General features: G+C 45.4%; 1 protein-coding gene across 1 annotated transcript in view; it reads right to left on the bottom strand.

Annotated features, from left to right (window-relative positions):
• The window catches only part of URB1 (URB1 ribosome biogenesis factor), an 801,240-nt gene that overhangs the window by 431,108 nt on the left and 343,517 nt on the right, over positions 1–26,615 (bottom strand). The window contains exons 18-19 of the mRNA XM_085623119.1: positions 22,406–22,576; positions 21,694–21,887 (exon numbers count right to left, since the gene is read on the bottom strand). Of these exons, the coding sequence (XP_085479245.1) occupies positions 21,694–21,887; positions 22,406–22,576 (365 nt within the window). The remainder of the gene's footprint in view (positions 1–21,693; positions 21,888–22,405; positions 22,577–26,615) is intronic.

The raw sequence follows: 26,615 nt of genomic DNA, 5'->3' as shown, positions 1-26,615 counted from the left end.
GGATCTTAAACAATTCAAGTTTACGTTTAAAAACATTTGTATGCATGTAAGCTACATTGCAGATGGTTTTAAGTAACTGTGCAATGAAAATATTCATTCATTCATTCATTCAGTGCATGCATCCAATGGTAGAATTCATAAAGTCTAATAGTTTACTGACGCTTCAATGTATGCAGTAATTCACAGTTTGGCTTTGTTTCACCCTATATGCAAGGACATTTGAAAAGGAAGTCCACAACACTGGCTCTGTAAATCCTCATGAAGAAGGTTGAAGAGATTGAGTCTAGCCATTCTTGCCCGTTTAACTCAATGGGCTATTACCAATTTTTTGTCACTAAATATATGTCTGTAACTATATTTAGTTATCCACTACTTGCCATCTCCCTAGAAACCATAACTCTAAGAATCTTAACTTAAGGGTCAGAATTTTCTCCAACTGTTACATAAGATTCAAGAATGACATGTCTGAGGTAGATAATATTATTTAAACACTTTAAACTTCATTAGAACCATTTCTGCCTATTTTAAGCGAGATTCCATTAGTGACTTGCATGGTTTCCCCACATCATTTCTTTCGTAAGCTGTCAGAACAGAGTTGAAACTAAAGATCCTTAAAGAAATCTAGCTAATAAATTGAGACTTTAGCGGCATTATGCCCTGCCAGTGCCCTCATGCCGCAAGCATAAATCCTATGGAAAGAAAATGTTACTTACGCTGTAAACTTCTGTTTGTGACATGCAGTGCTGTAGATTCACATGCTATGCATACTCCTGTAATGCAGTGTTTGGCCCGGATGTGTGCAAGTTGCTTCTCTTCTAAGAAGATTTTCGAGTCACAAGGTTCTGTGGGAGGAGGGTGGGTGCATGTGAATTCACAGCACTACATGCCTTGAACAGATACTTACAGGTTAAGTAACATTTTCCATTTGAGGCATGTGTAGCAGTATATATACGTCCTGTGCATAAACTGTAAAGCAGTCCTCCTAAAAAGTGGCGGATAGACAAGCTACTGACTGACGCGCTCACGCAAATGCTCCCCGAAGCCGCTCGTATGGCCTCTGCGAGGGTCTGCGGAGTGGCACTCAGCAGGAAGCGACGTGTGGATCATCGCCCCGCCCCGTACCTGGAAACACGAGAGGTTTGATGGCTGTGTGAGGCTCGGCGTCTTGGCGTTCTCATTCTTGCCCCTCTGCTAAACCTGTTCTGATGCTTGGAGCTTCGAGATTGCTGGAACAGGTGGAGCCGGAGTTGTGTTTGAGGCCCGCTGTCTGTTTTGCATTCTTTCGGATTCTCCCGAGGGGTTGTGCTGCTCGAGGGCTGGTACCTTGGAGTCTGTTCCCGCTTCCCGCTCCCGCTCTGGTTTGATCGCTGCGGCTTTCCTGTGGGCCGCTCGTGTGTTGGCGTGTTGGATCCGGAGGGCTGAGGGAGAAGGTAATCTTGGTGACACTCCGACAATTTGACTGTACAGAAACTTTTAAACGCGAACTCTGCTTACTTGCTGCTGGGGCTATCGCCGCCGTCCCGGGGTGCCTCTTTGCTGCGTGTCTCCCCCGCCGCCGCCATTACCTTTTGCGGCCGAGAGCGGGGGGAGACTACAGCCCCCAGAGTGCTTTGCGGGCCCTGACGACATCCACGCGCCCGGAGGCGCATAAAAGAGCATCGCTCCTCTCGGAGAGCGGGAAACTTTCAAACGCGAACTCTGCTTACTTGCTGGGGGACCCTCACTTGCTGTCCTGCTGCTGGTGCTCTCGCCGCCATCCCGGGGTGCCTCTTTGCTGCGTGTCTCCCCCGCCGCCGCCATTACCTTTTGCGGCCGAGAGCGGGAGGAGACTACAGCCCCCAGAGTGCTTTGCGGGACCTGACGACATCCACGCGCCCGGAGGCGCTTAAAAGAGCATCGCTCCCCCTGCGTCGCGGGACGCGCGCGGGCGGCGCCTGGAGAAGCCCGGGACAAGGGCGGGACCGTCTGTGGCCGTCAGGGGCCGAGGAGGCCGGGCTGGGCCAGTACTCTAACGTTTGGAAGGAGGTCGCTGAAAGTTAAGCGAGGTAACGGGCTGTTTGACTCATTACCTAGGAGGGGAGGCTTGTAATATTTGACTCGGGATTAACAGGAGAAGGCTTAACTACTGTTAGAAACTATAAAACCTATAGTAGTGGCGTTATGCCTGCAAAAACCCGAACACGCCTTGTAAAAGCCAAAACAATGGACCTAACAGATACAAGGAAAACGACTAGAACACTAAAGACCCCCCCACATGTTTCAGCGCCACAAACGGCAATTGATCGAATGTTGCTTAAAGCCATTGGTGAGGTCTCCTGCGAAATTGCACGCACGGAAAGGCGTCTCTCATTAACACCCCAACTGAGCCAATTGATCTCGCCCTCCACTACTCCCTTATTGACAATTCAGGACTCGGCTTTGGAATCGCCAGAGATTGTTAGTTCCCCCGTACAGATATCCCCGGATAAGTGTCCAAATACTAGGGGTAAAGGGGTTATTACGCAAGCTGGCAACAGGAAAGTGAACAGTAAAAAGAAATCCAGACTCAAGAAATGTAGAGGCCGCCCAGCCATCAACAACAGTAATGAGACAGTAACTACTATGGTGGAGGGAATAAGGGACCAAGCAATGGGTGTACAAGTCCCCCCGGCCTGGGCATCAAATATTATTAGTGACTTGAAGTTATACGTTGAGCAACTGATTGATGCCCAGACAAAACAAATCCTGAGTAGGCTGGATAAAGTAGTGTCGCTAGTAAAACAAAAGGGAGGGGGCAGTAATACGGCTGTTACACCATTGCCCTGTATTGCAACTGACAACATAGCTCCAATACACTCAGCACCCACCCAGAGGGAGAACCTCAAGGAAGCTGAGTCACTAACAAATAAGAATCCACCTACCATCCCACTAGATCACACCGTAGTAGGGCCATCAAGTGGTCATATAGGACCCCCACCTTTGCCCATCCATAACCCCCTTGCCACTGGTGGACGAAACATAGACCCCAGTCAGAGCATTAGAGAGGTACCTTATGTTAAAGTAGGTAACAAGGGGCCATGCTTGAATTTACCCCCAGAAGCAGCCCCTTATGTTATTATTCTCACAGGGGTCCCAGAACTAACAAGCATTTACAATGCAATGGTCTCGGCATTGTTAAAGTTAGAGCTATTGGCATTGCTCATGACATTATTTTTGTTTATGTTTTTGTTTTTAAAACATTTAAAGAAACGGCATTGTTATTTACAATGTCAATAGCTTAATCACTCTCAAATGCGAGACCTATTGCATTTCCACCCACACACAGAGCCACACACACAAAGCCACCCACACACACAGCCACCCACACAGAGCAACCCACACCCAAATAGAGGCACCCACAGAGCCACCTACACACACACACACAGTTAACCACACACAGACAGAGCCACCACGCTTAGAGCCACCTACAAAAAGAGCCACCCTCACACACACACAGAGGCACCCATGTTAAGCAAATATTCATTTTGGAATTCTGAACATATGTTATATGTTTGCATGAAGTTTATTTCACGATTTATGTGTCAAACATTTTCTTGATTTAACTCCACGCCAGACCCTTGGCTGAGCTCTGGTGCGACTCTCCCTGTTAACTGGTTGCCTCGTCCGCCTCTACTACACACACACACACACACACACACACACCCCCATGGCAGATTATTGCGGTACACATGTCTAGTGACTGTGTGCTGCTACACACATGACAATAACCTTACTCCCTATCCTGGAGTTGACAATGCGTAGGTTACACTACGCAGACACACAGTGGGCGCGCGCGCGCACACGATGCTGCCACGAGAGTTCAGCGCAGGGCTACAAGCGGATATTAACTACAGTCCCCCGGCAACTCCAGCACCGGATGGAAACAAAGTAAAGACGCCAGAAGAGTGCGAGTCCGGGGAGGCAGCAGGCAAGGGCAGTCCTGCTGTGCGCCAGCGAGCCCAGGGATGCCAGTGGTGGCTCCGAAGGAGTGAGCTTAGATAGTTGTAGGACAGTTTTTTGTTGTTTCTGTTTTATATAGCACTAACTCGACATCGGAGCGCATTACAGACGTACACATTCATGTTTTTCAGGCAAGTTGAGATTACGTGATTTGCCCAGAATCACAGGATGCTTGAGCCTCCACCAGACTCGAACCTGGTTTCCCAGGGTCAAAGTCGGCCGCTCTAGCCGTTAAGTCACAACCTCAGTGTGGTGAGTGGAGGTGTACGGTGACCGGTGGCTACATGGCAGTAAGGAGAATAAGTAATGTGTGTCAGTGAGGATATTGATGATTGCGTGGCTGTGAGATGAATGCTCCGCCGGGAGTAGCGGGGTGAATGATAGCCGTGTGTCAGTTAAGTGAGTGGCGGCTGTGTGTCAGATAGGTGAGTGGCGACTGTATGACAGTAAGGTGAGTGGCGGCTGTGTGTCAGATAGGTGAGAGGCGGCTGTGTGACAGTGAGGTGAGTGGCGGCCGGGCAGTGCTCATCTGTGTACTGAGCTCCGCATATGCTTTGCTGGGGCTGCTGGGCCTTGGCAATCCGCATCTAGGGGTACACAGTGCCGTGCGAACACTGCGTGCCAGGGTCAGAGCCATAGCCTGAGGCTGTGGCGTGGGAGGCCGCGAGCCAAGTGTCAGCTTATAGCGTTCCTGCCCCCTCTGACGCAGGCTGCCCCCAGAGGCACTCCCCCGCAGATGGGCTGTGTCTGCGCGTACAGACAGGCTGGGGGTCTCTGCCGGAAGCAATCCAGCTCGTCTCCACGAGTTCCATAGCTATTCTGAAAGTAAACCCCCAGGCTCTCGATCATGCCCTCCGTGGCCAGCGCCCCGGGGTGATCTTGTAGGTACAGTTAAGAACTAAGCAAAAGTTATGCTCAGCAAGTATAACACATAAATGTAGGTTTAAACAAAACCTAGGGTGCGCCTCACCTCTCAGTGCCAGCCGCTCTAAAGTCTATCACTCTCTTTTCCCGGCTTGCTTCTCCAGACTGCCCCAGCTCTGGTGCCTCTGCTCTCGCTCTGCGCCCAGAATTCTGTCCCGGAAGTTCCTCTGCAGTGAGCACAACCAGTCCGACAGGAAACAGCGACACAATCATTTAAGTTCCGGTCTTGAACAAAGGTTCCGTCCTGCGATAGAGTGACCTTCTTATGTTGCCACTAAATGGAATATCGATTAACCCTCGATTCCGTTGTGCTCAATTTTATTAATTCTATATGCCTCAGTGCTGACTAGGTTCACCACACCGGCAAAATAGGCATAAAAACAGCATAAGCATTAGTAGGCGCCCCCCCCCCCCTCCTCCGAGTGCTGACATCAGACAGCCCGCAACTCTGCAGTGAGCGCAACCAGTCCGACAGGAAACAGCGACACAGTCATGTAAGTTCCGGTCTTGAACAAAGGTTCCGTCCTGCGATAGAGTGACCTTCTTATGTTGCCACTCAAATGGAATATCGATAAACCCTCGATTCCGTTGTGCTCAATTTTATTAATTCTATATGCCTCAGTGCTGACGAGGTTCACCACACCGGCAAAATGGGCATAAAAACAGCATAAGCATTAGTCGGCGCCCCCCCCCCCCTCCTCCGAGTGCTGACATCAGACAGCCCGCAAGGTTTCTAGCCCCATGCCTCTGAACCTAGTCCTGGCAATGTTTCACATAGCATTCTGGGATTTATAGTCTCGTATATGCCAATGTAAAATAAGGAGCACACATCCTACCATACAAAACAACAAGGCAGAGCAAAAGGCACACCACCGCCTTTCTCCGAGGCAAAACAGAAATGCCTCGGAGAAACGCAGCGTCGTTTTCGGATTCGGGGGCGTGTTTTGCTGTTGTCTCCTCCTTGAGACTTCTCGCAAAAAACACGCCCCCCGATCCGAAAAGGACGGGGCCTAATCTGAATGACTGACCTCTTCTCCAATGGCTGGCCAGCATTCAAGAGGCCAGCCAATGGAGAACAGGGGAGAAGAGGGGCGGGTTCAAGCCCCTCTTCACCAAGTCATTAAATCTCGGAGCGAGACTGCGCAAGCGCAGCCTTCGCAGCCGAGACCTAAAAACTGCCCAAATAGAGACGCATGACGTGCTCAAAAATAAAGTCGCGCATTGGCTGAATAGGAATAGGCCATTGCCAAGGGACGAACAGGGAGAAATTCTGCATGTAAGAAGGGTCAGGTGGATTGGAAATAAGGTAAAAAATAAAGCGGTTGACTGTGTGGTGATAAATTTTAGGGCCAGTAGAACAGTAGATTATATATTAAGGTGGGGACCGGCAGCTACGTATAGTAGTATTAGCCTTGCACCCTTAGGGTCCTTTTATGCCAATGATTTAAATCCCCTGTCTAGGAATTGGCTAATGCAAGACAGTGAGGAGGGCTACCAGACCTGTAATAAGGGTTATGGAACGAAATTATATGTCCCACACAGAAATCACGGTAGAATTACCCTGTCAAACAGGTTTGACCCCCTTCTCCACATGACTGAGTGGGATTGACTGCAAAGGGTGGAAGATCAAATGGAGCAAACCGTACAGGAATTGTCCTTTGTTAAATCCCCCCCCCCTCATAGGTAATGACCAAGTCCATTCCGCAGGGGGTAAATCAGGCCATGGTTATCTGGTGGGGGAGAGACCCCGGAATAATAACACTACGGTAACTAAACTCACACTGATAAGGAATAAGGTAGGCGCGCAAGAGGATAAAATGAGTGAGTTGGAAGCACAGGGGCCCGTTCAATCATATTATACACAAGTGGTACATACTGAGAGTGTATTAATGAAAGCCACTATTGATTCTAAGGCCCTCTTGCTTATTACTCAAATAGAGCCTTCAGGTTTGGAAAGGAAAGAGGGTATTGAAATGATTTCCTGGAATATTGCGGGGCTGGCTTCCAAATTCCACAACCAGGAGTGGAGACAGTACATCAGCAAATTTCGCGTAATCTGCCTACAGGAAACCTGGGTGGTGGACCACAATTCTTTTCACCTTGAAGGGTTTAAGTGTTTTTCTGTGCCCGCAAGGAAAACGGCACCAGGAAGACCAATGGGAGGGTTAATTACATATGTGGATTTACAGCTTGAAGGTGTGTGGGTCGACTTGCAATGGAACTCAGTTAATATACAAGCTATTGGATTTGAAGCGAGAAAGATGAACATTGTTCTGATTAATGTATATAACGCTGTTCCAGGGAACGGGAAGAGCTCTACAATTCAAAACCTAGACAGTTTACTTACTGATGAGCTAGCGCAGAGAAAGAGAGCAGTAGCCCCATATGTGATTTTAGCGGGGGATCTAAACTGTCACTTGTGTCCCAACCTAAGATGGATGGAGGGGGCCTGGGCCAGTTGTACAGTGGAAAAAGGCCCACATCTTGAACATACCCCTGAGGGACTGGAGCTAGAAAGGGTCCTGAATAATCATGCACTTAGGCACACAATAGATCTGATGGGGCCTAAAGTCGGTCATAAAATAACACCAACATTCAAGGGAAGAGGGTATTGTACTATTATAGATTACATAGCAGTCTCTATCCCCTTTGTGAATTGGCTATATAAGGCTAGCATTGAATGGAGCATATTTAGCGACCACAATCCCCTAGTTCTGTGGATAAAGAACTGGGCCCCTTGTAAAAATAAGGAAAATGATAATGCAAATAGTATATTGAGGGCTATGGACCAGGGGAGAAGGCTCAGATGGGCCCGGGTGGATGGGGACGCCTTCTATAGATCCTTAATGGAGGACGGTAAGGAAATGATTGTTTTTTTTTTTTAGACCCCTCATTCGAGGGACCCATGGTGGTTAAAGCCTTTGAGGCAATGGCACGCCTCATCGATGGACTATTAAAATCACCCGTGCCTGGCCCGATGAAATGCTCCCCCAGATGGTTTAATAAAGATTGATCTAGGGCCCACAATGAACTGAAAGAAAGTTTAAAAAAGGTCCCTAGAGACAAGGGGCACATTGCACAATGCCGGATAGCATATAAAAAGGCCATTAAATTAAGGAAACTGGCTCTCCAATCACAGACATGGGAAAACTTACGGGAGGCTGCTGATAGAAAAGATTCTAGGGCATTTTGGGAAATAATAAACAACCCTTGTTTCCAGGATGCGGCTGCACCGGTAATTGGCACTACCATTCTCCCTGAGCAATGGTTTGACCACTTTAAGGTACTATACAATCATGCTAATGAGCATCCGGTGGGGGGTGAGGTTATTTGCCCATGGATGACAAATGTAGAATTCACGGTAGATGAATTGGTAGTGGGGATTAAAGGGTTGACACAGAATAAGGCCCCTGGCCCGGACGGCATCCCCCCGGATCTCTACTTAAGTAAAGTTGATCTCTGGGCACCTATCCTCACCAGAGTAATAAACACGGCAGTCTCTACAGGCATGCCAAGATCCTGGTCTGCAGCCACGATAGTCCCAATTTTTAAAAAAGGGAAAAAGGATGACCCCCGGTGTTACCGCCCGATTTCCCTAATTGATGTAACGGCTAAAGTATTAGGGAGAGTAGTCCTGAACCGTCTTAGACTGGGCGGAGGAACACCATATAATAACCGACCTGCAATATGGTTTTAGAACAGTAAGGTCAACTACAGATCAGTGTCTGAACCTTTATTTATTAACGGCCAAGTATACTATTGCAAGCAATCAATCGATTTACATGGGGTTTATGGACCTCTCATCGGCTTTTGACCACGTCAATAGAGAAAAGCTCTGGAATCTGATGACCAAACTAGGGGTAGAAGAAGGCTTGGTAGTCATTTTAAGAGCACTCCACTGGAACACCTCCGCTAAAGTGCGCTATAATCTGGAGGGTGATACTACAGCTCCCTTCCCTTGCACTAGCGGGGTGCGCCAGGGTTGTATTCTGGCCCCGTTTTTGTTCTCATTATATATAAATGGGCTAGAACAGGCACTATGCAATTTAAATGCAGATACCCCTAGAGTAGGCGCACGAGCAGTACCGGTGTTGTTATATGCTGACGACGCGGTACTTTTAGCCCGAACACCGAAAGGCCTCCAGACCTTGCTGGACGGGTTTGTTAGCTTTATGGCCAGTTTAGATCTATCAGCTAATTTAGCCAAGTCATATGTATTGTTGGCAGGGCTCAAACCATGTAAAAAGTTTTGCTTCAAAATCGGCTCACACATAATGGAACAGGTTAAAACCTTTTCCTAACTGGGAGTTTTATTTGATGGGCTTTTAAATTTTAAGTTTTTAATGGAAGGGAGAAGTGCAAAAGTAGTGGCCTCTACGGGGGCCATTATGAGCTATGGACATAGGCTGGGTAGGTGGTCGCCTGAACAGGTCATGCACCTTTATGGCTCAGTTTGCTGCCCCAAAATAATTTATGAGGCTGAAGTTTGGGGTTTCGCAAACCCCTTACAAATTCAAACTGAGGAAAATAAATTTCTTAGGAAGGTCTTACAAATCCCACAAAGTACGTCAGCTTATATCACACATACTGAACTGGGAAGGGTATACATGGAGGACCTGATTAAAGTCAGACCACTTATGGCCTGGCTAAGAATATGGACTAATAATGAGGCGGGCCTGAGCAGGCAAATAATTAGTGATTGTATGGGTAGAGATAAGGGGATGGACATCCCATGGTTGAACTATGTAAAGGGTGTTCTAACTAGATTAGACTGTAAGAACCTTTTTACCGAACCCACGACAATCACCACTGAGGATAAAACCAGTATTAAAAGATTTTTTTTGGCAAAGGAGTCTGCTCGCAGAGCCGCCGCAGAAGAAAGCAAGTCTACCGTCCGTAGTTTTAGTCTAGTTAAGTCAGTAGAAGGCATGGAACCCTATCTTGCCTTATTATACAATGCACAAGATAGATTTTTAATTACTCGTTTTAGGCTCAACCTTTTACATCACCTTTTGGCTGATCCGCCTGGTTTTACGGCCACGGTTGAGCAGAAGGGTACCTGCGGCTGCGACAATAGGTCTCCGCAGGATACCCTTCATTTTGTACTTCTCTGCCCTTTTTATTCAGTTCCCAGACGCCGTTTTTTAGTAAGGTTCTTAAAACAAATGAAATTTAGACATGCCAAAGTTGCTCTTCTATATTTACAAAAGGTTGGGAATCCATTGACGCTAGCTTGTATTATGAATTTTATTAGAGTTGCAATAAGATTGAGACACACTAGAGGGCTACTTTGAAGGCCTTGATGTAAATGGCCCCCTTTATGTCAATGTAATATGAATTGTATTGAATTGTTTTTAATTGTAATATTGTACTTTTATGACATGTTTTAAATATCGAATAAAGGATTTTGATGATGATGACTGTGGGTGTTGTAGAACACTGAAAGAGTGTGCAGAGAACTGCCTGACCAATATTAGATTGTGGATGGGATAAGCCATCTACACAGTAAGATTTTGTGAAAGAGTGTGGTGTAGACCAGACAGCTGCTTTGCATATATCAGCTATATAGATGTTCCCAAAAAAGGCCAAAGAAGCTCCTTTCTTCGGAGTAGAGCATACTCTAGGAGAACTGGGTAGAGTGCTCTTTGCTTTAGCATAGCATGTCTGGATGCATTTATCTATCCAACTGGCAATTCGTAAATTGGATAGAGCCTTTCCTTTGTGGGGTGCGGAAAATTCAACTAAAAGTTGTTTTGTCTTTCTAAGTGGTCTGGTTCTATCAACTTAGTACATCCAAGGTACGGAGAGCCTGTTTTGCAACAGAATCAGGTTATGGGAATAATATAGGAAGGTCAATAGACTGATTAAGGAGGAAGCAAAACACCACCTTAGAAAGAAATTTGGGATTGGTGTGGAGGACAACCCTATCCCTATGTACTTGGAAGAAAGGTTCTTCCAGGATTAACACCTCAAGGTCACTGACATGCCCGAGTAAGGTGAAAGCAACTAGAAATGCCATCTTCCAAGTGAGGAACTGAAGGCAGGTATGGTGGGGCTCAAATGGAGGACCTATGAGAGATGCAAGTACAATAATGAGATTCCACAAGGGCGCTGGTGAGACCTGGGAAGGAATGGCCTTTTTGAGACCCTCCATGAAAGCTTTAATGACCGGCATCCTGAAGAGAGAGATGTGTTGTCTATAGTGAAGGTAGACTGCCACAGCAGCTAAGTGTAATCTAATGGAGGTAAAGGCTAGACCAGAAACCTGTAAGTGAAGTAAGTAACAGGCAATGTGCTGTACTGTGGCTTTTAATGGGTCGATAGGTTTTGAATGGCAGCAGCAGACAAATCTCTTCCACTTGGCCGTGTAGCAGGCACAGGTGGTAAGTCTGCGCGATTCTTTGAGAATGCTCATGCAATCAGGAGGAAGATTAAGGTATCCAAATTCTATGATTCAGAAGCCCGAGCGCAAGATTGAGGGATCTGGGTGCCGGTTTTCTCCATTGTTCTGCATGAGAAGGAATGGCTTGTTGGGGGAGCCTCTTGTGTAAAACCAGTGAGAGTTGGAGAAGAATCATGAGCAAAGGTGGGTGGGCCCATGTGGGTTCCACCAGGATGAGCATGAACGACGCCTGCCAAAGTCTCCGAACCACCAAAGGAAGAAGAGGGAGAGGAGGAAAAGCATAGCCAAATAAACCCGGACCATGGTACATTGCAGCTAGACTGGGAATTTGGGAATCTAATGGCAAAGGTTGGGCATTTGGTGTTTTCTGCTGTTGTGCACAAATTTATCTGTGAAAGTAGTGGAAGAGGACTTGCTGGTGGAGTTCCCAACCGTGGAACTGCTGCACCATCTTCCTGAGGAGGCTGGCAAAATCATTGTCCATCCCTGGAAGGTGCTCTGTCAATAGATGAATTTTGTGGCAGAGAGTCCAACGCCAAAGGCTTTGGAGACCGTGTCCCCCAGTTCTGAAGGTAATACATGGCTGTCATATAGTTTGTCCGGACACAAACCTTGGCTGTCAGGTGAGGTAGGAAAGCCTTCAACACTAGATGAAAGGCTAGAAGTTTCAGGGAGTTAATGTGGAGGACCTGGTACTTGGCTTCCTACTGATGCTATACAGTCAGAACTTGTAAGGGAGCACCCCATTCTGCAAGGGAGGAATCTGTTGTGACAATACTCTGTGGAACTGGGTCGAGGAAAGGCCGCACATGCAAAAGGTATTTGGTGGTCCAACACTGCAGAAAGCGAAGAGTGAGGTGGCCGATCAACACAAGATCGTCCCAATAACACTCTGCTTGAGACCATGTATGCAAAGTCTGGAATGAGGTACAATAGCAATGCAGGAGCCCATCATGCCCAGGAATAGCATGACTGTTCTGACTGAGTTGTTGATTTGGTTAAAACAAAGGGAGCAGTGCCTGAATGGACTGGATCCTGGCAGGATGTGGATAGGCTATGCCAAGCTCTGAGTTGAGATTAGCCCCTAGATAGGGCTGTAGCTTTAGGTGGGATTTTGTGGTGTTGATGGTAAACCCTAGCGATGAGACTGGTCTATTGTGACCTGTGTGTTAAGGCACTGCTGGAGGGTGGCACTTTTGATAAGACAGTCGTCCAGATATGGGAACATGTGGACACTTTGCACATGTATGCGGCCACCACTGCCAACCAGTTGGTGAACACCTGTGGTTACAGAAATGACCCCAAAGGGGAGCTCTTTGAACTGGTAATGCCTTTTGCTGACCACAAGTCTGAATTTCTGGCAATGAGCTGGATGCATTGGTATGTGGAAATAAGGATTCTTCAGGATGAGCACGGCAAAAAAGTTGCCTGGCTGGAGAAGCAGAATGACATCTCCAAGGCTCACCACGTGAAAATGCTCTGAAAGGATGCACTCTTTAGGGGTCTGAGGCCCAGAACAAACCTGAGGGACATGCCTTTTATGGGTATTAGGAAGTACAGTGATTACACTCCTCTGCCTTGCTACTGGTGGGGGATGGGTTCTGCAGACCCTTTAAGGAGTAGGGCTTTGACCTCCTCTTTGAGAAGCCTTTGGTGTTCTGTGACATTCTGTGTCTGCTAGGTAGAATGGTGGGAGGCGTGGAAGTGATCTCCAGATAATATCCAACACCCACTGGTCTGAGACGACTGCTTGCCATGTGGGAAAGAAGCCTTGTAGGTGCATCTGACCCGTGTTGTGTGCTTGGGGGGAAGCAAGGGCAAGTCAGGGTTTGGTGGCGGGTGTTGTTCCTTTTGGGAATCCCCCCTTGCTTCTGGAATGGTTCCCTGTATAGGACCCTCTAAAATAACCCCAAGGAGAGGATATCTGGCCCTGGGTGCAGTGATTGGACATGAAGGCTTAAAGGGAGATGGTCTTTGACTCAGCAGTACGGGGTGGGGCAAAAGGAGCCGGGGGAACCAGGTGTTTGCAGTGCCCCCAGCACTGCTTCCCTATGTTTTTCAATCTTTTCGAAAGCTTGGTCCACTTGTGGACCAAAGAGATGCTCACTGTCAAAAGGCATGTTCAGCAGGTTCTGCTGAACATCTGGCTTAAAGCCAGGTATACGGACCAGGCGTGTCTGCATAGCATAATACTTGAACTTACTTCCCTTCCAGTGGTGTCAGGGTTAGAAGGGCAACTGATTTTGCTTTGCGCCATGGGTTGGTCAATTGAGTGGCCATCTATTTCCCCGTTGCATATAAGAATTTGCTTCCTTTTTGATGTGGCGAGGCATCCCTGCTACCCTGGGAGTTGGCTCACTTACGGGTAACAGTGATACAGTGCCCCAAGAACAACTTCTCGCCCGGCTTTCAAACATTGGCATTATCGGCCCCGCCTGGGATTAGATGAAATCCCTTCTGGAGGAGCGCACTCAGCAGGTCTGGATGCCACCTTTTTCATCGGCCGCCAGGAAAATATCTACAGGAGTTCCACAGGGTTCTACTCTGAGCCCCCTGCTTTTTAATATCTATCTGACTCCTTTTCTGGCAGAGGAGCTGGGTGCAAAAATAATAGCCTACGCTGATGACACCCAGCTCCTATTTACCTGGAAGGACTCCGACTCGTCATCAGAAACTGCCCAGAAATGTCTCTCGTCTGTTTTTAAGTGGCTTGCACATGCCCAACTGAAGTGCAACAATGACAAGTCGGAGGTCCTTCTGTATGGTTAGTTTCCTCCTGCCTTTAGAGAAACCCTGTGGCCGCCAGACTACCTACGACCCAATTCAGTGGGTGAACCAGCAAAGGACTTGGGGGTCTGGTTTGAAGAAGACCTTAGGTTTTCCGTGTAGACTAAGAAACTTACTGGGGTCTGCTTTGGTACTCTTAAATCACTAAGAAGGTTCCTCCCCATGCTACCTAGGTCAGCCAAGTAAATGGTCGCCCGTGCCCTTATTCTCTCCCGCATTGACTATGCCAATGCCCTGTAAATTGGCATCCCTGGATACCTGTTAAAAAAATTGCAAACTATACAGAATGCCGCGGACAGACTTCTGTTTAACATCTCAGGAAGATCAAGCATCAGACAGCATTTACGGGATCTGCATTGGCTCCCTGTGGCCCACAGAGTGCAATTTAAAGCTCTCACTCTGTCTCACAGAGTCCTGCATGGTTTAGGACAATCGTATATCAGGAAGCGCTTTGCTTTCTATGCTCCCAGCAGATCTTTGCGCTCAGCCACCCAACAACGGGTGGCGATCCGCCGTTTCCGTAGGACGCGTCTGGGGGGGTCAGTCCCTCTCCGTTAAAGCAGCAATGGCATGGAACTCCCTTCCCTCGGAACTATGGTATATTCAGGATCTCAGACTCTTTAAAAAACAACTTAAAACTTTCTTTTTTAATCAGCCAATCTAAATTCTCTGCTCCTCTTGGTCATGGTCACTTTGCGCGCCAGGACACTCATGAGTATTTGTGCGTGTTATAAATACATTATAACATAAGGTAACATAACATTACCAGAGAGTTGGGTGGGGTCAGAAGGGGAGGCTTTATTTTTTTTTTATCAACCCTAGGTGTTATGACCCTAGATCGGACAGGGTCTTTCAAAATGTCGAGTGTGACGTAACATGCCCTTGTGCATGGGGAGGTACGGAGTAAAGCGGAGAGTGAAGGAGAGTTTTAAAGACGAAATCCTCCTCAAAGGGCTCAGTGTGGAGTTCTACTTTGTGAAAGGATGCAGCCCTACAAATGAGTTCATGAAAGGATGTGGAATCATCCGGAGGGGAGTCTGTGTTCCCTGGTCAGTCTACATCATAAGATTTACACGGGTCACCCTGCAGTGGATTGTCAAATGTGTCATCACTCCCCCTCACCCCACACCCTCCCGTGTCAGAATGTGGAGAACCTTGAGATGTGATGTCTATGTAGTCCCCTGGAAAAGCAGGCGGGGAAGGCTGAGGAATAGGGTGAGGCGAGGGTGGTGCACGGGGTAAAGGGCAAGTAGGCTTATCCACTTTCTTGCGTTATTTGACTGGAATTGGACTGTCTAAGGTCTCCTCAAAGGACAGCTGGCATTTTGTGGGTGGAACAGCAGAGCTCGAAGGGCGGGCAAGGATGCGGCCCATGAAGGGGGTAAATAATCAAATGTTTCTGCCTTTAGCTGAGCTCCTCCTGCATCTTATGGAGAATCGGCTCGACTGTGCTAGGGTTGGACTTGCTGGTTGATGCCGAAGTCTTCAACTCAGAGGGTGTCTTCAGTTTTGGCGTCAAGGTTCTGGTTGACGCCAAGGGGGATGTGGTCGGTGTAGAGGGTCAGCTTATTGTCAGGGTAGCCGGCGGTGAAGCAGTTGGCCACAAAGCCTTCTTTGGTGCTTCGCTTGAGCTGGGGAGAGCGTCCAAAGTGATTTGTCAGTGCCAACCAGTGGCAGAGAGGAAGCATTTTTCTGGTGCTCCAGAGTGGCTGAAGGAGAGTGGGTGCCATACTCAGACTGCTGAGCTGGTGGTAGGTCCTCGATCTCCAGGTCAGAGCCAGAACTTTGCTAATGGCAGAAAGCCTCTTCCTCCGCAGCAGACAGTTATGGGTGATGCTTCCCCTCGATGTCCTCTGGTCTAGAGTGCCGTCTAAGTCCATACGCAACATCTCGAGTCGGCGAGCGCGACGGTCGCAAAGAGTTTTTTGGGAGCGGCAAGTGTCGCAGGCAGCCTTGTTGTGTTCTGGTGACAGGAACAGATCAAAGACCTGAAGGAGATTGGTCTGAAGATATTTAGTGCGGCAGCGAAGACAATATCTGAATCGCTTCCATTCCATCACCGTCAAGGCATGGTGGAGGGACACCAGAGAGACAGGCAAGGCCTAAGACGAGCTGCGGTAGACCCAGACCCCGCTCAAGTGAAGTAATCAAACATCCACCTGAGACACAAAGCAAGGGAGACGCAATCGAAGAACCATACCCACGAAGGGAAGAAAACGTTTGAACCACTAAGAACACCGTAACTGTGTCGACTAGGAGCACATGTTTAAACTCAACAGTGAAAAGAAAACAATCGAACAATGGAGTAGATGACCATTTGCATTATCACGAAGAGAAGGAGTCACAGAACCTCGTGACTCAAAAGCCTTCTTTCGAAGAAAATATTTGCACAGTCGGGCCTAACACTAAATGGCAGAAATATGCACAGCATGTGTATCTACAGCCACACATGCCTTGAACACTATTTCCTACTTAAGTGGGCACTTAAAGCACTAGCTTATCCTCTCATCCCAAAGCAGTTCTGCATCTATGATAGCAGAAAAAGTAAAGTAGGGAAGGTTAGACTTCCCATACAAGAACTTCTAAAAGGATTTCCAAATTTCCCACTCCTTGCCAGTGTTTTAAAATCCAGCCTCGCAAAGGGACTATCCATTCCAGTGTAATTGCCCACCACTATCAGGTAAGCCAGGAATACTTTAAAACACATGGATGTCCCATGAATTCCTTAAATGATAACCTATACCAGTCTCTGAAGCAACCTACTCTACATTAGTGTGACCAACTAATTTTTTAATTTTACAAATTACTGATACAGGTATTTTATATGGACCATTCTGTAATGCTCAGCAGTAGCCAGGCGGATGTAAACATTTTATATGGATCCACCAGTTTCTATCAAGCACAACAGGGGAGAGACTCAATATGTATGTGCTTGGACTGGAACTAAATTATGTTTCAGAAACTATGCTTTCTTGCCAGTGATTTGCACCCCTAAATATATGAAATCCTAAATTAAGTAACAATGGATAATCCGGCAGTAGGAATTCTTTTAAATATTAATGGTGAGATTAAAGGCCCAAGTCCTTAATTTTGTTTAATGGCCACTAGCGCAGGAGAGAAACTATCACATGTATCTTTTTAGATCAACATTGCATGTTCTTTTCTGTTTAAGCCTTAATCTGCCAAGCCACATATTTGACAGGCTAATGCATTTGAGCAACCACTAACATTACAGGTTCAGACAGCTTGCACTAATCACAAAGGCTATGGTGCTAGACAGCTGTAGTATACATCAATCAAAAAATAGCTTTAAATGTGTATACTTGGAACTACAATTATTTGTCGCCAACCGTTAGCTGATCAAATTATGAAAATACAACATTCTGTCATTAAAATTCAAGCTGGTCGCATTACCCAGAACAAAAAGCTGCTCACTTTAAAGAAAAAGACAGTTTTGTTTTTCTATAAACCAATGTGCCAGGTCCATGTTTAGTAAATACATGTTTGCTGTCTAAACATAAATTTGCTATTTTCATCACAAATTTGCATGTACTGCTTCAACATGTGTAGATTCTGCTCTGCAAGGCCATGTCTTACATTGATGGATGGAGATTGATGCATCATGATAAGGATGCCCAAATTATCCACCAAATTACCAGGACCATGCTGAGCATAAGACTTAAACCACAAGTGGGCAATATCAAGCTGTGCATGTCCACAGCATGTGAATCACTGAATTACTGCGACAGAAATGATATTGTAAAAGTACCTAAAGAGATTTTTCATCCTTGCACTCTGTAGGTACAGAAACAAAGAAGGAGCTTCAAACATGTGAAAAGCAAGCTCAGTGACATGAAAATCAATCACTTTCTTATTTAGTAACCCAGCGCAGGTGTGGGGCTCGATGAGGCACATCTGGGGCTATAGGCCATGGTGGACGAACTGGTGAGTGGGCACATTCTCAGACATGGGAAAATATTCATGGAGATGATGCTCCAACAGGCACTGCTGCAGACAGACATTCACCAGCATGAACGTGTGTACAAGATGGTCTGCTGATCCAGGAGTCCAGGTCTCTAATACTGCATATTCCTGAGCTCAGATGCTGCACTGTGAGCTGTGGTAGCCAGATCAGTGTGGTTTCCAGGCCATTCTGAGTGGATAGAGAAACGGAGATATTATATGTACCTTGAAAATTAAGGCTATTAGGGGACAGCATGAGGGGCGATGAAAAGAAAAGGGCAAGGTCCTAAAAAAAAAAAAAAGAAGCAGTAAGAAATACTGTTGCCTCAATCAGAGCCTCTCAAACTGAGCAGTGGCTACTTTTATAAGTCTTGGTTTTCCAGGTGCTGCAGACATCTAACGAAGAACTAATGTTGATTTGACTTTATAGTTTGATAAGCTGTTACTAGGTTCAATTAGGGTGTCACACAAATAGACATGGCGTTGCGTGTTACAAGGACATATTTGAAGATTCCTCTCAAAAATTGACACACAATCCTTTGTGCCAAGACCAAGGACAACAGAGGACATGTTATTGCCCCTGGTAGGCCAAGTATGTCAACCTCCTTGATGCATCTGAGTTAGTAATAGCTATCAGCAAACAAGCAACTGGTAAGACGCCAGGCTAGCATGGAATTCCGGCAGGTACGGAATTCTGATACCAAAGCTGTCACCAGTCGACCCTGTTGTTCACTTTTGTCTTGGGGCCACAAGCCAGTTTATTACAGCACTGATGGAACTACTGTCGGGCTTTCTGAAGCATAAGGGCCACTATAGATGATAAAATTATTGCTGTCATCAAAGAGGCATGTACAGTGCATATGCTTCCAAAGCTCTTGGAGGAAGCCAGAATTGTGATGTCACTGTTGACGGGTAAAATGTTCTTACTATCTGCAGCTTACTGTCAAGGACTGAACGGTGAGAAGGTTTAATGAATCACCTTCTTGACTGCCCGAGGAAAGGGTGATTTCTCCTGGTAGCTAAGATGCCAACTTGCACTCAAAAGTAAAAGTGAAAGATATCAATAATATTCTTAAAGGCACCACCAAAGAGAAGGAAAAAAAACAAATGGTAAAACACAATTTCCTCTGCAAACTTCAAGTTTTTGATTGTAAATGAAGATTAATGAAAGAGAGGAATATCAAGACAGCAAGCTCCCCCTGACATCAAGGCAGATGAATTGTCAAGCAGGAAGAATCTAGAGGAAATCCAGCAGTCTCCAGCTACAAAGGATACAAAATAAGGGACAAACATTGAGGCAAATGGGTGACAAATGTGACCAAAAAGCCTTCCTTGTATATGATTTAAACAGGAAGAGGAAACAACCTTCTACAATCTTACATGGACCATCTCAGATAGGTATCCCTGGATACACCACCATCTTGCAAAGGGCAGACTATAAGAGTAGTTCTTGCCTCCTTCTTGAAACTCAAGGCTCTGGTTAAGCATACCAAAAAGGCAAAGTTTTACATACTTCACTCGACGCTGTACTCCACTGCTCTGTTGTCAGCCTTTCATCAGACATTCCATAAAACTGAACAACGATAACCCAGGCAAGTGTTAAAACGCTAGAGCGGCACAAACCCCAGATTTGGAATTGTCAGCAGAGTACCACCGGCACCGTTAATAGTCACTTCTTCCTGCTAGATCGCACCCAAAGGCTGCTGCCACTGTGAATAAAAAGAATCCACACTTTTCTTGGGCATACGTGCTCTGTTCAAATGAGTTATTAAGCAAAACTGATGTGAATCAGCTGCTATGTAAGATTCAAATTGTAGCAGCCTAAATATGACATTCAGTGACGCATTTTCCACACAATATATATTCTGATCCATTGTTTCTTGCATTCAGGAAGGTGTTAGAGAACATTATCGAAACAAAAAATGGAGGCATAACCTGCAGCGGGATCTGAAGGAAAACAGGAAGGATTTGGCAACTCACAATCTGAGCAGCTTCTGGCCAAATGGTTTGGCAAGCCTGATCTATCCACAGGGAGTTCACAACCCCTGAAGAAGGAACAGTCAGGTGAGAATCGAACTGGGAGTACATACCTAGGAGATGGACTGTCAGTCCAGGACAGATTCCTGACAGACTAGGGCGACAATGCCAATGCTGGACACTCCAGGAAGTGACTGGCATTGTAGATGGTGAGATCACAAATTCCTTGGAGTTGTGTGCCTCCAATGTCAGGTGCGCTCTCAACAGGGCAGGAGTGATTAAGTCTTAGCCTCTTGGTGCTCCTGCTTTTTCTTCTGTTCCAGAGTGGGCTACAGATGCATACAAACACCAGGTGAAGCCTGTTCTGACACTACGCTTCTTGTGCTGAGGCTCCATGCTCGATGACTCAGTGATACTCGTCTTTTCAATTACCTGCTCAGGGCATAAGCAGAGCCTAACTGTTGAGTCAGAGGAGAAATCAGGAGATGGAAATATCTGATTAGACTGAGATTATAATAAGAAAACTCCCACAAGTGCAAGTCTGTCTTTTTATTAAGATAGGTAAAGAGTTTGCCTCACTGGGTGTGTCTTGCCAACATGTATTTTTCTTTTCCTAAAGATGATATGCACCTCTTGCAAAGCGCCTGTAAGGGTAATCGCCACATTTGGTGAGGGTTCTTGAGGAGTTACCTCATTGCCAGAAATAGTGCACATACCTGGCGCCAGAAACCCTTTACTTACCTCCTGACTCTTCTTCCTGGTTAGGGAATCCATCTTCACTATAGGGGTCGGTGCTCCTTTACCCAAGTCGTTATGGAAGGCCCACATACTGAGGGTTGCACCACATACAGAGACCGGAGGAGCACAACGCACAGTAGTTTCCCAAGCACAAGATACAGAGTTTATGTTGGTGGGCTCTGCTGCAAATGGACAATGACGTGTGTGGCTTGATGCTGGGTGGTTGTTTTTGGACCGTTTTAGTGCCTGCTTTGCAATTTCCTTTCAGCACCCCACTTGCCAGTCAGGCAGGTGTGTTTCACTGCACGAAGGCCCATCGATGCCTAAAAAAGAAGCTTGCCATGTGACAATGAATTTGCATTTACTGCCAGCAGTGATGAGGTGAGACCTGGTTTGCCTGAGGAAGCCCAAATGGAAATATGCCTCATCCACCCATCTACTGTTACCACTGGTGGGAATTCCAACCAGTGAAAGCGTTCAATGCCAATCATAATGTTGGGTGGTAGACCCACCTTTCAACAGGCAGAAGGTACAGTACATTATGGTATAAAGACCCACAAACTGTAAGGGGATTTAAAAAAATGTATGAGTCCCACATATTTTGCCCCACTAATTGGCAATTCTCCAGGAGCACCTTTTCCAGGAGAACCGTTTACAGAGCAAGCAGAGAGAGTCTGTGTCACTGCAAATCTCATAAAACCTGCTAGCTCCCATTAATGCCGGACTCACACTTCCTAGGCAACTGTAATTGAGCCACAGCATTGTTCCACTGCAGTACATATAAAAGGAAGTTCCACGTGTGCTTCATTCATCATCCTACCACGGAAAAATGGAATGACAATCAAATGCTGTTGCATCTTTATCATATATTAAGTCTTTTCTGAGCTACAATTAACAAAACATCTGTTGTAAGCAATTCTTACCAGAGTTTCCTTGACTTGCTTGGGTATCCAGCGGGTATAATATATGTTTAACTGACAAATCTGAGAGTGCGGAGGTAGTTTCAGAGAGTTGAGCTCTTTGTCATAGGATTGTAGTAGTAAGCAGAAGGCCAAAGGATCTCGCTGACAGTGCAGGATGTCAGTCAGAACCGCCTGCAGATACGACAGCATGCACTCTAAGAACAGAACAAACAAATTAAATGTAATGTAATTTGTTAAAAAAGGTTTATACCAATGCACATCTAATCCCAGCATTCCATGTTTTATTAACTTTTAGGAGAATACTATGTTATAAAGAATGAGAAAAAGTAGGCCCTGTACATTTTACATATTGTAGTATTTTGGCAGAACCACCTCCAAGGATGCATTAATAAAATAATGATCAGCATTATCTTTTCAAAAAATATTTTACAGTCATACTAAAATTTAAGATCTATTTGAGGGTCTCCAGTGTTGGTATTTTTCACAGATTCGCTTGACTTGCTGAATATTCCCTAGCAAGGAGATTAAAAAAATTAAGTGATTGAAAATGTTGGAAAACATTATCTTAAGCACTTGTAATTCTCTCTGTTTTAGCTCTAATCTACATTTTCAGTATTTAGAGAATGAAGCTCAAGAGCAAGTGAATCCATCATCAATCTAATGCTGGAGCGCCTTCACATTTTTTCCCAAATCTCATGGCTAGAATGCGTACCTGCTGACTGATCATTCCGAAGAAGCAAAGTATTCCTGGCTTCCAAAGATGCAGGGACTACTGCGCTGAAGGGAAATGTGTTGAGAATCATGTCTTCGTTCAGTGTAAAGCCAATTTCTTCATCCAAGCCTTCACTGCCTTCCACAATGACATCAACCATATCTAGCACATCTAATAAAGCAAGTCAGAAAGATTTACAGGCAAACAACCAGAATGATGTTTGATCTAAGCAGACCTAGATAAAGGATTTTGCACAACAGTTTTCTTAAGCAACTTGATATACCACTAATAAAAGGCTGCATTTACAACAATACTTGTTCCATTTTGTTTAGAGGGATATGTGCTGTAGAACGAACACCAACAAATCTGCTACAACTTCTGCTGTGTTTGTAACCAAACTACAAACTTTGACCATGTTTCAACCTTCGAAGCTCACATTCAACCTTGACAACCAAGTAACTATGTGTACTGAAATACATCTCTCCAGTTAAAGAGCAACACAAAGGGAAAAAAAGGTACAATCTTTAAGGTACTTCAGCTGACAGTGAAGCCTAGAATAGGATTATGTGCACTGATGACTCTCAGTCCCACCCTGAACTTTTCTGAACATTTTTTATTTGCAGCACCAATGTGCCCATGGTACCAGTATGTAGAATTGCCACTTTCCTAAAAAAAAAAAAAAGAAAAAGGAGAAAAAAAAAGAACAATGACAATTTGTTTACATTTTGCTATTTTGAAAGGTGAAAAGTTGGAGTAAGATTTTAAGTATTCTTTTGAAATATGGCAATTATCCCTTTCTTTTAAAAATCATATAGAAATAAGAAATAGATCTGGCATATCCACAACACTGTTCAAGTGTTTGTGGTTTCAGAGATATATTTCAAAGGGCAAATATACAGGATTTCACGGTTTTCATTGTTTGTACGGGCATGGGCAACAAATACAGGCCAAGCCAGCAAAATACTGGAGGGGTGCTAAATTTACACTGGTATGCACACTTTAATCAGTTTGCCACGTCAGGCTTCAAGGATCGCCATTATTGAGCATCTCTTGTAACCTACTTGACGCAAAAATATCTGGGTAACATTGTGTTACTCGTCTGCAAATACCACTGAACATAATTTACAACTTAGTTACCCACCGTTCAAACTATTCCCCTGATGTACCAAACTTTATCATACAGGAACTTGTATCACTCCTGATACTCACCCTAGTATTGAGTGATGGCAGGCTCATATGTCAAGACGACGGGATAACACTTGCATACTAAATACATACTACAGTGTCCTCTGCAATTTTCGACAGAAGATATTGGCCTACCTATACACTATAACTGAGATTTCTCAAAATAAAGAATATGCACAGGTCTGTACCTGCTTTGGTGACAACACATTAGCTAACTATTCAGAGGATTGAGTTCCTTCTTTAATTCCTTTACTGATGTATATTTCTCTCAACAATTCACTGAGGGCGGTATTAGTTGTAATCTGTGGACAACTAACACTACACACATTTGTAGAAATAATTTTAAAACCAAGTTGTCGCCTTTAGGAGGTGGAGCTATAGCGATGCTTGGAAACGTAGTTTGCTTTCTGAGACACTGCTAGTGCCTACCTTGGGTGGAATATTTTGTTCAGGAGTCTTCTTTTTGCCATCAAGTGGTCACCAGCTTTCCAGCTTAACCAATATTTTTGGGGCTCCTCTTACCGGAGAATTATTAATTTACTTGCCTCTTTGGAAGACATGCGCCTCTCAAGTTAGTAGGCAAGGTCTCGCTATTTCATGTCAGAGGTATTGTTATAATAATTTGGCATCTGTCTTAAGCACAAGAGAAGTGGACCAATGCTGGGAGATGTGTTGGAGATGATGGGAATTCATGCCCGGATCGTAAAGATTTTTTTTATTGCAATGGTTCCTACAAGAAAGTACACCTTCCTAGCCTGGAACGTGAGAGATATGGAGGGCTCAGGGAAAACAAGTGTTAGCACATTTGATGAGGGGATTTCCAATTTTGAGACCCTACAGGTGAATCACCTGGATTGGAAGGAGGATACCAAATGTTTGAGGCAATGTAGAGGGGCACTGTATTTGATCTCCTTTTTCGTCAATGCATGTTGGGAGCTTGATTTAGTGAAGAATGGGTATTTGCAAGGGCGATGGCCCCACAGACAAAGATTTATGGTACGTACTAGAAGAAAGGGAATCTTGATGGTGAATTTCACACATTGGTCTTTGTTTGTGTAAATTCTCTGAATGTAATGGAATAGCAAGCTGGTTGTGCCTATGGTCTGAGAGTACTGGGAAGCATGTTGTGCATTGACTGGGCACCTAACTGCCAATTGTAACCTTCGAAAGATGCATTTAAAATTTTTGCCCCGGCTGTATTATACTCCTGTGAAACTGCAGAAATATGGACTGTGGGAAGATGCTCAATGTGTGAGATGTGGGGAGGACGGGGCAGATTTTCTGCACCTGGCCTGGGCTTGTAAAGCTATATACGACTTTTGGCAGCGTGTAACTCAGGCATTAACATCCATGAGACTGGAAAAAGATGAATGAATGCCTGAAATCTGTTTGCTGGGACTTGTAAAACAGCTCAAGCCATGCAACAGGTGCAGAGTGGCTGTTTCCACCCTGCTGGCGAAACATGTGCTTGCAATGCATTTACCAGCATTCTATTACGATGCATGGAGATGACTGTAAGATACAACTTTTAGGAAGAACATCAGAGGAGACATTGTGAATTACCTCACGTATGATGAGGATTCTACAGGCAAGGTTGCTCTATAGTGGAAGGAATTCAAGGTGGCCAGGGGTGCTATTTTGCAAGACCTGAACTGTACAAAGATTGAACTACAGTTCCTGGGAAAACACTGTCTGATAAATTAGATGTTGGTGATGAATTTGCAAGGTCTAACCAAACACTGCTCAAGGGGAGACTGAGATGTTTTTAGGTTGTATGTAAAAAGTCTACTTTTAAAATGTTGACTACAATAAAACCGTGTTGTCCATTATTACCCATGACAAGTCCAAAAATGTTGAGTTTTTATTAAATTCATGCTTTCATTTATTGAGGTCTGCACTAATAACCCTTTAGTATTCCTTAATGCTTCCCATCTCTGAACCTTTGAAACCTTAAACTAATTCTTAAAGCAATGCTTTCTTAAACCCTAAAAAGACCTAACTATCCCTGAACACTACCAATCCCTGAACACTACCAATCCCTGAAAACTACCAACCCCTTACTACCTCCTAATGCTTTCCTTCCCTGAACCTTAAAAACCACTTGCTACCCCTTTCTGAATATTTCCCTAAACTCCAAAAACACTTACTATGCTACTCTTTCCTGGACCTAAAAAATACTTTCTACACCTTTTACGGTTCCCATCACTGAACGTTCAAGAACTCTAACTAGCTACAAACATTACCAATCCCTGAACCATAAGAGCCCTTTACTAAATATTTATGCTTCCATTCCCTAAACCCTAAAAACCTTAGTGCTCCTTTAGAACTACCCTTCCTTGAACCCTAAAACCCCCCTATGTCTTAATGCGTTCCTGAACCTAAAAAAAACCTTTTCACTCCTTAATGCTACCCTTCATTGAACCCTAACAGTCCCTATTTCTTAACAGCCCTTCTACTACCCCTTAATGCTACTCATCCGTATACCTAGAGAAACCCTTACTGTTCCTACTTCCCACCTCACTGTAAATGCTCCTCACTGCTTTAGCAAGAGGATGTCCGCTTGCCTTGGCTCCCAGTACACTTGCCTTTGCCATAAAATACACAAAATTCAATGTTTATGTAGCAACAACTTTTTTAATTCTATTTCTTCAATAGATGACATTTGACAACTATTATTCAGACGCTGTCCTGATATTGAAGGAATCACAAGCATTTTCTCCTACCTGATATCTTGCCCTCGGGTCCCTGACGCTGTGTGTCTCCCCTGCAGCCGCTACCTGCCATCGCGCGGCCATCGCAGGGGGAGACTACAGCTCCCAGAGGGCATAGCGCTCACCAGCTGAATTGAATCTTCGCGCACGGAGGCGCTTAAGAGAAGGAGGCTCCCTCGGTGGAGCGGGTGAATATTCAGACGCTGTCCGGATATTGAAGGAATCACAAGCATTTTCTCCTACCTGATATTTTGCCCTCGGGTCCCTGACGCTGTGTGTCTCCCCTGCAGCCGCTACCTGCCATCGCGCGGCCA

This window comes from Triturus cristatus, chromosome 8 (assembly GCF_964204655.1).
Source record: "Triturus cristatus chromosome 8, aTriCri1.1, whole genome shotgun sequence".
NCBI lineage: Eukaryota > Metazoa > Chordata > Amphibia > Caudata > Salamandridae > Triturus > Triturus cristatus.
Note: the sequence above shows the minus strand (reverse complement) of the source record. Positions and strands in the feature narration are given on the sequence as shown.